Source organism: Schistocerca gregaria, chromosome 1, assembly GCF_023897955.1.
Source record: "Schistocerca gregaria isolate iqSchGreg1 chromosome 1, iqSchGreg1.2, whole genome shotgun sequence".
NCBI classification, from domain to species: domain Eukaryota; kingdom Metazoa; phylum Arthropoda; class Insecta; order Orthoptera; family Acrididae; genus Schistocerca; species Schistocerca gregaria.
Genome location: NC_064920.1, coordinates 376,465,805 through 376,478,298, shown reverse-complemented (window position 1 = coordinate 376,478,298; position 12,494 = coordinate 376,465,805). Strand labels below are relative to the sequence as shown.

General features: G+C 38.4%; 2 protein-coding genes across 11 annotated transcripts in view; one reads left to right on the top strand and one right to left on the bottom strand.

The window, feature by feature from the left end:
- The window catches only part of LOC126347463 (uncharacterized), a 48,266-nt gene extending 45,842 nt beyond the window's left edge, over window positions 1-2,424 (bottom strand). Inside the window, exon 1 of one of the 8 annotated variants that reach the window (XM_050002279.1) lies at window positions 2,286-2,424. The gene's annotated coding sequence lies outside the window, so the exon portion shown is untranslated. Of the gene's footprint in view, window positions 1-1,246; window positions 2,096-2,285 lie in introns of those variants that run through there. The other 7 variants (XM_050002274.1, XM_050002276.1, XM_050002277.1 and 4 more) reach the window with 7 other exon arrangements.
- LOC126347560 (protein PTCD3 homolog, mitochondrial) overlaps window positions 2,124-12,494 on the top strand; it is a 36,502-nt gene continuing 26,131 nt past the window's right edge. The window contains exons 1-2 of one of the 3 annotated variants that reach the window (XM_050002283.1): window positions 2,124-2,294; window positions 2,371-2,491. In XM_050002283.1, the coding sequence (XP_049858240.1) occupies window positions 2,260-2,294; window positions 2,371-2,491 (156 nt within the window). In that variant the 5' untranslated portion in view covers window positions 2,124-2,259. Of the gene's footprint in view, window positions 2,295-2,370; window positions 2,509-3,355; window positions 3,444-12,494 lie in introns of those variants that run through there. The other 2 variants (XM_050002286.1, XM_050002285.1) reach the window with 2 other exon arrangements.

The following is a 12,494-nucleotide window of genomic DNA, read 5'->3' as shown; positions in this document are numbered from 1 at the left end:
ATAAAAAAACTATACTTTAGAACAATTATTTTACATCGCCTAATTTCCTCTATGGTCATGTCTTCAGTTATTGGAAATTAATATGGCGGGATAGAGTCAGTAAAAATTATATGTAATAACTCAGTCTTCTTTAGAAGAAAAAAAAAAGTAAGTACTACACCATTAAGGTTACTGGGAACGAAAGGGAGTTCACCCATGACAGAGAAAAGGAAAAGGCAGCAGTACTACGAAAGAATGAATGAGATACCTGGTGCAGAGCCAATAAGTACATGACATTTAGAAAGGGAGAGAGGATTACAAGTCAAAGATAAAAGGAAGAGAGAGAGAAGTAGAAGCATAACAAAATACAAATCAACAGTATGCAAACATAATTGAAAACGAAAATAGTGGTCGAGTGGAAAAGTAATATGAAAGAGGGAGAACACATCAAAAATTAGGATGGAAGTGGTATCGGAAAAGAGGTCCAAGGTGGCCCAAAATAAATTTCCTTGCATGACTAGGCATATCTTCTCTTGCCGAGGGCCCTGAATGAGGGTGCAGACAGCATCATGAACAAATAAAATATGGAAAGAAAAAGAAAACCATATGCAACACAGAAAACAAAACAAAACAAAAACAACAGAAACATACAGGGCAAAATAAAATTGTGAAATAACAAAACTAAAAGGAAGGCATCCATTTCAACAAATGCCACTACTTAAATCTGCCAACAGGAACAGCTATATCTGGAAATGTAGATCACATGTGTGGCTAACTGAAGGGCCTTTAGTGATGTACATTAAGCTTTGTGATGATTGTACTGTGAGTCACATGGGTAAGGAAATCAACAGCATCCTTTTCAAAGGAGCAGTCCCAGTACACACCTTAATCCGCTACAGGAAACTGCAGAATATCTAAACTGGACAGCTGGATGTTATCTGAAGCCTGTGTACCCAATATACCATCTCACTAACAAGAGCCAGGCAGAATTTACATTTAATCAGATGAAATAACATGAAAATAAAGTAACATATTCTACCAATCACAAGGAATTAAATTATACTTCAAATAGTACAAGTGATAGATACCATAATATCAAATAAACCAAGGGGAAGAAACGGCACGGTTTTCAATTTTATTACAGCTTCGAACCATGATCAATCATAAATAAAATTTTTACTAACGGCGACATAAACCGATCACTTTCATCCCACGTATGCAATGCATAATGAAACAATATAATATTCATAATTATCTTGGAACGTACTTCTACAGCTTGAACCAATCTTCGAAACTGGGCAATCTTTATAACGCGGCGAATTTGTTCTTCTACCTTGTTCTCTATCATGAAGTGTTGCCTTTCACTAGGAAGTCAAATATTTCTTTTTCCCAGGCTACAATTCCCAAGCATGTGTCGGTTTATATCCATGTTAAGTAGCATATTCATTACAAGTTCAATAGGATCAAAAATATAAGTCGCACAATATCTGACCCAGCAACTGCTTACAAAAATAACACAACAGTCACTAAATAGGGGCTTCGAAAATTAAATATGTAATCATCGCTCCAAACAACGTACTTATTAACTTCTATTTTTACCATTAATCTCTATAAAGTATACACATACGCGTCTCCCACGGACCGAACCAAATTTACAACACATTCAAAACAAACATCAATCAAAACGTAACTTACCGGCAAAGGCAAACACAGAATCGCAACTCACAAGCCTTTGGACTCAAGCAAAGAGCTCTATGAAACATAATACATCAGTAAAGCCTGTCAGAAAGCAAACCGTTCAACCGTAAACATATTTACCTGACGACAAAATGCAACATCTCTATATGCGTAAATATAAAATTAACATGCCACTTTTTTAAAAAAAGTTTTCAGATATTGCATGAAAAATATTTACATTACGACATTTGAAGAGAAGGGAAACTGCTCATATTATAGTTATTACATGATCGTTCTAAGTTTTAATACTTTAATTTTGTGGAAGTAGACGAAGAATGAGATTGCCTCGTACCGTAGCCGGCTAAGCTCGTACCCAGTTTAATACTCGTGCACCATGTATCTGTGTATGGTAAGGTATCGTCATCTGCATTCCGTGCTGTAAGGTTGGCGATCTGTTATGTTTTGGGTAATTGTTGTGCGAAGTCGCGCGAAGAGGTGGAAAAGACAAACCGGTAGCAAAGTACAATTCGTATCTTCTGATTGTAATAGCGGGAGATGTTACAGAACCAGAACTGATTTACACTGTCAATAGCAAATTCCAATATGAATAATTTTCGAAAGGCACATACATTTTTGAGGTTGGAACCCATAGTTCTGATGTACTAATGCGTATACGCTGCAAATAGACTTGAATTCATCCGTTTTTCCTTGCAGGAATATACCCAACAGAAGCGCCCTTGAAACAAAGCTTTCAACATCCGCATGCTACAAAAAGGAAGTTGTGGAGTTCACTATCCCCAAACGTGTACCACGTAGCTCAACAGACATCTTAAGGGTAAAATCCGTACCTAAGTCAGTGGCATTGTTTATATTTCTAATTTTATATTTTACGCCTTACACCTTTAAGTTCATAACTCGTCGGAGCTAGTTTTTAGTATGTACCCATGCAATTTTTTATATTCATGACAGCATGTAGTTGTTTATTTCGCAGTCACAGTGGACATGATTTCAACCCATACCTCTTGTTTTGTGCAAGTCTTTTCACATCGGTGTACCAGATAGATTTTCTTTGTTGTCTTCGTACTTCTCTCAATCCAAAAATTACTTAATACAGACCCATCTTTCCTTTTGACATCGAAAATGTTCATCATGTGTGGTAGTGCTGTGTATGTATCATTGTTTCGGAACTGTTGGGATTTGTCTCTGTTTCCTTTTGACTCTTCTTGTGCTCTACTACGTTCCTTCCCACCGTCTTTCGAATTTCGAATGCCCCTTACGGTCAAGAGGAATGTTTGATATGTGCTATCAATGATGTAATGATAATGGCTGCTGTTGCATCACTTACTGATGCATATATTCACATTTTTGTTGTTAGCTGTGAAGCCAGTGAATGCGGCTAAAAAAGACTGGGTCTGTGACTGCTTAGCGCGAGGTATACATTAGGTTGGACAGTCTGGTTGCAAATTGGCGATGCTAACGAATGTAATACTAAAAGAAACTGATTGCGGTGATAGACTGATCTGTAGTTTTGACCGAGGTTTAGGATAAGTTCGAAGGTGACATTTGGTCATGAGTTGGAAATCTAACAAATGTGATACCAAAAAAAAATCCTAGTTGTGGTGAAAGACTGAGCTATAGCTTTTCATGGTTGGAAAAAAAAAAACCATCAGTAACATAGCATCATAGTCACCATATTGTTTATGGCGTTTGTCACATGTTTCCTATGTCAGTGATGAAAGCAGATGACCTGTACCGAATGTTTCATATACAGGTCATCCTAGTAATAGGTATGGTAGCTGGTTAAATGTGATGTATGTGTACTGCTGACAGATACATACATGTATTTATCTCAAAAGGCTCAGAGATTTCATCGCGGAATTTTGATTTTGTATCTAAGAGTCTGGCATAATTTTTCTCTGGTGTTCCTGTCCATTAGCCTATAAACTCTTCTGGTGTGTCAAAACGAGCTGCCCAATGACCACGTGTTAAGTCTTTTTAATGTCCAACAAGGTGACAGCTGCATTGATACGTCAGCAGGTTGTTAATATCATCTTCAGGTTCCATATGTATATGGTACACGATTCACTCTTCTTGAATTCTTATAGGTGGACACCAATCAAGTGATCAGTCTGTTGCTAAAAACCATGTAGAAGAACTTCAGAAATAATTTTGTATGGGACCAGAAAAAGTAGTAGTAGTGGGACTGCATAATTGCAGCTTCCTGATGCAGTGAAGGTTTCAGTCCATATTTCTAGTCCTTTGGAATTGTTTCAGTTTCTCAAATATAAAAGTTCTTCTAACTTTCACATCTTAAAAATAATGCTGTTTTCTAAGTGATCTGATTTTTGTATTGTTGGGGGTTCTGGTCTGGCTGCTCAGGCTTTTCAAAAGGTAATCTTTCTTTTGATGGCTTACAGTTAAGTGTAGCTCCAGATTTCATTTACATGTTATTCATGAATTGTGACACATTTCATTTAAAATCTGTAAAATATTTTCTTTCTTCTGTTTTGTTGAAAGAAGCCACCAAGTGACAAGTGTGATTTTAGTGCTCATTAGAACATCAAGTTTTGATCATATTTTTGTTTCTTTTTTATCTGTTGCATAATTATTATTTTTAAGCCGTTATTGTGTTGAATGTTTACCTGTACAACTGAATTTCGTGTAGCCATTATTTAGGTTTGACTTTTGCTCCATCCTGATCTCAATACCATAATGAACTGTTCCATCCATGTATATTTTACAGGTACCTTTCGTTTTTAATGTCTGTACTAGTGTCTTTATCTTGTCACAGAAGTGAAGATTTGACATCTCTGTGTTGTGTTTAGGAAATATCTCATGTTGTTTTGAATTTCTGTTAGGTGTGTCTTGGTCTAATGTTTCATTTGAATACCTGTCTCCCCCATTACTGGACTCTCACTTATAGAAGACTCACCATGTTGTTGTGAGGTTACATTCTTTTATATTGGAATAAACGTAATATGTCCCCATGAACCATAGGCTTTTCTGAGATGGTGTGGCTGGTGTGCCTCAACAATGTAGATAATCATTCTGTAGATGCAATCATAAAGTAGGAGTATGTTTGAAGATGCAGCAGTCTTTCCAGTAGTAGCAGGGGTAACAGTGTGGATAACTGACTGATCTGGTCTTGTAACATTAGCCAACATGGCCTTGGTATGGCGGTACTGTACATGGTTGAAACCAGGGCAAAACTACAACCGTTGTTTTTACTGAGCTCAAGGTGGTCTACTGAATGGTTAAATGATGATGGCTTCTTCTTGGATAAAATATACTGGAGGACTAACAGTGCCTCACGTGGATCTTCAGGCAGGAGCCACTAACGAGAATGTTCTCATTAGGAAAAATGAATTTTGCCTGGTACAGTTTTACACAGAGCATAATTTGTCACTACCACTTGGTTTCAGAATCAGAAAAGTTATATACATGAAAGACCTGGAGATGCCAGGATGTTTCAAATAGATTACACAATGGTAATACAGAGGTTACAAAACCAAATTTTAAACTGCTAAACATTTCCAGGGGCAGATGTTGCCCCTGACCATAATTTATTGGTTACAGACAGCAGGAGCAGACAAAAGGAAATACAGATGTCTAAAAATGAGACTGGCAGAAAGTGCAGAATTGCAAATCGGTAATGGCTCATGGAGAAATGCAAAGCTATAGAAGTGTGCATGGATCTGAGTAAGTCAGATGCGGCCTGTAGTAAAATTGGAGAGACCTATAGATAAAGGAGAAACATCTGTATGAATATTAACAGCTCAGATGGCAGAAGAGGGGATAGCTGAAATGTGAAAGGAATATCTAGAAGGGCTATGTAAAGGAAATAAACCTGAATGTAATACTGTAGAAAGTGAAAAGGAAAAAGATGATGATGAGTTGGGATATATGATAGTGAATCTGGCAGGGTATTTAAACATGTAAGTCAAAACAAGATCAGTATTACATTCCCTCAGAATTATTCAGATCTGTGAGAGAGCCACCATGACAAAATTATTCCACCTGGTGTGAAAGATACTTGAAACAGGTGAAATACAGTCAGACTTCAAGAAAACAATAATAATTTCAATTCCAAAGTGGGCAGGTGTTGACAAGTGTGACTTATACCGAAGTATGGAATCTGTTTAACAAATGATGAATGCAAAATACTGACATGACTTATTTATAGAAGAGGTAGAGGTCGACCTTGGGGAAGATCAGTTTAGTTTCAGGAAAACTGTAGGAATCCATGAGGCAATACTGAACCAATGACTTACCCTAGAAGGTAGGTAAGAGATAGGCAAACATATATTTAAAACATTTGTAGATTTAGAGGAATCTTTTCAAAATGTTGACAGAAAAACACTTCGAAATTCTTAAGGTAGCATGGATAAAGTGCAATGAGTGAAAGATTAACAACTACTTTTACAGAAACTACACTGCACCTATAAGATTTGGAAGACATGAAAGGAAAACAATAGTTTAGAAGGGAGTAAGATAGGACTGTAGGCAATTCTTATTGTCATTTAGTTCATACATTGGGCAACCAATATTGTTACATTCCATCCTGGATTTTCCATTGTTTGACATTAAAAATAACAGATGAATTTTGTGTTTTGGGAGCAAAATAACTGATGATGGATAAAGTAGAGAGGATGTAAAATGAAGACTTTCTCTGAAAGTGGGGAATTTGTTACCATCTAATACAAATTTTGACATTAAGAAGTCTTCTGAAGGTATCTGTATGGAGTACAACCTTGCATGGAAGTGAAACATGGATGATAAGCAGTTCAGATAAGGAGAGAATATAAGCTTTTGAAGTATGATACTGTAGAAGAATGTTGAAGATTAGGTAGGTAGATCATGTAACTAATGAGGAGATACCGATCAGAATTGAGAAAAGAAAATTTGTGATTGACTAAAAGAAGGGATTGGTTGACAGAACATATACTGAGGTATGAAGGAGTCTCCACTTTCGTAATACATAGAAGTGGTAAAGGGGATTGTAAAACATGGCTAAGGAATAAATATAGTAATAAGATTCAAATGTAGGATGCAATAGTTATCATGAGATGAAAAGGCTTGTGCAGGACCGAGTAGTGTGAAGAACTGCATCAACCAGTTTTCGAACTGGTGACCACAACAGCAACAATAGTATCTCAGAATATTCTTTTAGTTTCACATACTGTTCTGTGCTATAGATATTTTATTTAACTGTGAGAATTGCCAAAGAAAAGTCGGTAATGGGAAACAATGTGGGAGCTGTTACAGTTGGTATTACTGGACGGGGATGTTGTTGAGAGTACTCTGGAGAGGTTACTGAGGCCCTATCTTTGAACTGGAAAATATGCAACAGGAAAAAGTTAATAGAAGGGCAGGAAAGAAAGAGGCTAGGAGAGAACTAGTGAGGAGGAAGAATGGCAGTGATAAAGGGGATGATTGGAATTGGCAGTTGGTAGGAAGACGAGTAGGAGGAGGATGCGGTCTGACAGTTCTTTTGTGTCTACAAGTAACATTTACCAACTACCAGAGTTGAGGAGGGAGGGGGATGTTGTAGGAATAGCAAATGCACAGCATACTCTACTTATGAGAAGGAATAATACTAATGTTAGGAAGTGTTGCTAGGAGACAGAGGTGTAAGCTGTCAGTTACAGGAGAAGTTAGGGGAAGAATTTCAGGTCACCTGCATTTTTCAAGCTGAGGCTGGGCTGAATCAGGTGATGGTGGGTTCAAGATCTTTGTGTCATATTCCATGAAAGATGATTAGATATTGATAGTCAGCAGGACAGGGAGTGGCTCAGATGGGGACAGGACATGCATTGTAGGTGCTGACCCAAGCAAGATAGATTCCCTAACTGTTAGCACCAGTGTGACCATCATTGAGTTCTTCTGGCTGCGCTGTAAGACGAGTCAGTGCAAAGCTGGAGATGGCGTGGGTGACTGTTGATTGGATGCACCCTGCACTGGTGCCATTTGAGATATCGGGAGATGGTGCTATAATCGACATGGTCTGCACCTCAGCAGGACTAGGAAGGGGTGATTGATGGCATTAATTGGTGAGAGCATAGCAATTGGGTGTAAGGCCATACACAGCCAGGTACCTGTTGTCATGGGTAGGAGGACTTAATACAGTATGTACCAGACCATAGTGTATAGACACTACAGAAATTTGCTTATAATTGCCTATTCCTCATTAAAATGAACAGTCTGTTAAAAATATAGCACACCAGATTGAAGCTGAATTACAATCTTTGAACAGCAAAGTGGTGTAGATTATAGAGCACTGCTGTAGGGACTCTGAAATACAGCATATAGTGCTTTCATCATATGGATGTGCCAGTTGCTACTGGTTCCATCTTAAAGGATGAGGGATCATGCATTTTTTCGGAGATCACACATATTTTAAAGGTAGAGATCTGACCTCAATTAGTGAGGTTACACACTTTGAATTGGCAGCTACTGAACTAACAAAGCTAGATATCCGTAAGAAGTTAATCATCCTATGTGTGTACTGCTCTCTAGGCGGTAATAGGCACTTTCTTCAACAGGTTAACTAATGTTTAGAAAATGTCTCAGTTTCTGAAATTAACATAATAATAATCAACACAGTTGTTTAGGCTGAAATTAGTAATAACTTCATAAACATTTTGAACACTTTTGCTAAGGCACAAATAGTATACACTTCTAATAGATTATCAGAAAGTTCAGCATTGCTTTTAGGTCATGTACTTTCAGATATCAACAGGGAGTATTGAGAAGTATTTGTGAAATAGCTTGGCCTCTCTGATCATTACTGTCAGCTAATAATAAAGCTGAAGACAGGCTTGCTAAAATCCTCAAAACTGCAAGCCTACAAAAGCATCTTTCGGAAGAGCAGCAATTTACCTCTCCTGTTCCACTACCTTCCTATATCTACTATTTCTCATACAAAGTTGCTGAAGAGCCTCATTTACCTATGCATTTCCCACACCATTACAGTCACTCCACTTAAAAAAAAAAAAAAAAAAAACATCCATCACACCATACCTTGAAACTAACAATTCTGTGGCAAGACAGGCACATTTCACTGATGATAAAGTAGTGCTCTATTATAAATAAGTCAGTCTATTTACCAATAAACAACAAAACGTATTTACGTAAATGTAACCTATATTCAGCTGTATGTAAACAAACCAGTTGTGCAGAGTTTCGTATTCAAACAACTTAAAATGTACACTCTGTTCTAGAAATATGAATTAAATAATCTAGGGATGCACCCTATTTAAATTGGTGGCAAGAAAAAAGAACAATTAAATAGTATTCTCTACATTTACTGCCCAAAAACATAAACAAAAATATGATTACAACCCAATTCAGTGAGCTTTTCCTATTTTTTGGAATAGTACATAAATAGTGGACTTAAAACACGCAATAATACACATATTTAGTAAGTAATCAATAGTAACCTAATTCTCATTACAATCTAAATAGGATTTATCTTTATGATTGCACAAAACTCACTCATCTCTTCTGCATAGGGCACAGTAAAATAAATTAAGAAATAAGAAGTTAGCAGGCATAGGTGAGGTTCTAGTTTATTGTCCTGAGGGAATGCATAAACAACATACAAGCCCAACTGACACACATAATAAATGAGTCTGTAGCTCAGTTATTTTTCTAGAGTACTTAAAGCACACTGAGTTGTGTACTTACTAAAGATAGGTAATGCAGAGAGTATAGAAAACCACAGGCCAGTTTCACTAATGTCAGCATTCTCAGAAATAATTGAATAAATCATGGAAGTTAGCTATTGAGTTACATGAAGAACAAGTTTCTTGCGAAAACATAGTTTGTTTTCCAAAGTGGGAGAAGTATGTACAATATTAGCCATTACAGAGTTCACAAAAGTGTTACTTGAAACTCTTCACAAGGATAATTGTGTACAATCACTATCTTAGACTTGTGCAAGGCTTTTGACACTTTTGACCATAAAATACTAAACAAGCTGGCTTAGTGTAAGAGGAAGAGCAAATGTGGTTCCAGTCTTAACTGAAAAACGGAGTACAAAAGATATAGATATTTCACATATCTGTTGATGTTAAATTTCAGTAAAACAATTGTCAGACAAGAAACATATAAACATATGTGTGCCTCAGGGTAGTGTATTAGGTTGAACTCTGTTCTTAATGTATATCAATGAGTTTTCAAACAATATAAGACTTGGAGAAAGCGTTCTCTTTGCTGATTACTCTGGTACCCCAGCCTGGCAACTTTGAAAGCCCACCAAAAAGCATGGAGCTTGAGCTCAGCTGAAAGGCAGCACTATTAAAGCTATGAGCGCTGGTATCACCGTCCGGAGTGCTTACCTCAATGTGCCACAAGGCCACATCCTATCTCACTGGCCAATTAATGCTCATAGTGGCACTACGAAGTGGGCCTTATGCGTACTCGCCTTCACTGTCGTATTTGCCTCACACTCATTGCTGGTTGTGACGGACCTTTATTTTTGTTGTTTCGCCTCACTATGTCTTGGTTACTCTGTTTGGATTAATCATTGGAATTTGTTTTTTGCATGCCATGTCTTAATTGTCTGTTCTTCATTGTTGTCTTCTGTCCAAACTCGGTGATTGGCTGGTGTCATCTCCAGGCTGGTTGGGCAGCCTCCGCAGGTTTTTTTGAGTCTTTCTTTAGTTTTGTCAGATTCCAGTCACAATAATTCGCGACAAGGTAACAGGTTAGCAGCTTGTCCTGGACACAATGCTCATGCAGCAGGAACAACTGCTTCTGTAAAAGCAATTAAACCGGTAGTTCCAGCAGCTAACTGAGTTGATCCATCAAGAAATACAGCTTCTGAAAATTCAGGATACTCACCCAGTACAGGTAGTAGTCACTTCCCAGGTGGAAGGCCACCCTCCTACATATCCACCCTTCAGCGATGCCAAAGAGGAGTGGGACACTTATTTGCAGTGGCAGTGCAGTGCAGTGCAGTACTTCACTGCTTTTAGATCTCTGATGATGCTCTCCAATGGCCACTCTTTCTTTCTTGGGCTTTCCTTGAGCTGTTTGTCTCACTGAAACAGTTGGTCCACCTATCAAATACTGTGCACTCACATTTGAGGAGATATGCACATTGCTTTAGATTTATTATTTTCAATGATTCGATGTTGTCGCATTATGAATTGAGTTTCATCAATACTGTATGCAACCGGGTCAGCTGTATCACTCTTGGGTGACTGATTTGAAACAGCAGAATTGCAGTTGTGATTTCACTTGTGTGAACCCAGCAAGCAAAAGCTTGTATGCAGGCTCTTTAATTTGAGATTTAATGATCCAGTTGGTTTGTGATTCAGAAGTGCACCTATTGGCTCTTGAGCTGGACAACTCATTGTGGGATGATATGTTGACATTTGCAATATTTTCAGTCTGGATGCCTTCTCGTTGTTTGGCTTCTCCATGTCATATGTGACACAGTTCATTTCCAGGAACTTGATGACATTCATGCTTCTTGCTGGGTACACTGCACCCATTGTGGAAAAGAGGGGCATCCCTGTGATGTCTGCTATAATCTGTCAGGACAACTGGATCCAGTTCTCCACCTTTATAATGGAATGGTGCATGAAGTCCAGCAGTTGTCCCCCAGGTTGAATCTTTCCTTGTTGTTTATCAATCTTACCGTTGTGAACACACATCCATTTTCAGATGGATGCAGAAGCTGCCATTTCTTTATTGAACCTCCAAATGTATGTTAGTGTAGGCTCCCCAGAATTAGTGTTGCCTTTCTGTGTGTTGCTGTCCTTATAGTGACAGCACAATTCCCCTCTGCAGTCAATAAACATTCATTACTGCTTTCAAAAAGATCACACATCTGACAATGCTGTTTGTTGTCAATAGTCACTTGCCTGGTAATATTTTCAGTCTGGATGCCTTCTCGTTGTTTGGCTTCTCCATGTCATCTGTGACACAGTTCATTTCCAGGAACTTGATGACATTCATGCTTCTTTCACATTGTATTCAAACCTGGGGTGTGCCACAGATTTCTGGACACACATCTGCTTATTTCCTAACACAGTGTCCTAGTTTTGCTGGGCACAATCCATTCCAGTCTCATTACTGACAGCCGATAAGCAGGGACTCGATTGCCTCCATGAGACTGGGCTGATAGAACCTGTGAAAACCAGGGCTTGAGTCATGCCCGAGGTAGTGGCAAGGAACCTGGTGGTGCCCTTCAGCTATGCAGTGACTTTAAATAGACAATTATTGCCCAGGCACATGTTGAAACTTACCATACACCGTACCCAGAAGGCACCCTCACAAAGCATGTCAGAGGAAAATATTTTTCTTAGATAGATCTTGCCGAAGTATGTTTGCAGATACCACTGGAGGAGTTCAAAGCATTGTAATTATCATGATTCCCTTTGAAATATACAGATTCAAGCAGTTGCCTTGTGGTGTCTTCTGTCCTGGCAATCCTTCAGAGATATCTGGAATAGTTAATCATGTTCATATCTGTGTGCACTGACTATCTCACTGACTTAATTGTCACGGGCACTATGCGTCAGAACCATTTGTGAAACCCTTACCCCCTTTTACCACATTACACGAAGGGGGGCTGAAGTGTTTATTAGACAAATTCCACTTTTCCAGGGGCAAGTGGAATACCTTGGGCACTTGCTCAAAAAAGATGGAGATCTCATCCCTGACCACAATCTCACAGTTATTGACCTTTATTGCCAACCCCAAGACTTACAGCAGTAGCAAGCTTTTTTGGAAAAGGCGAATTATTTCTCTAAGTTCCCCCACAAGTAGCCCATATCATGTGTCCTCTCAACCTGTCACAGAAGAAAGGCATTCAGTACAGGTGGATG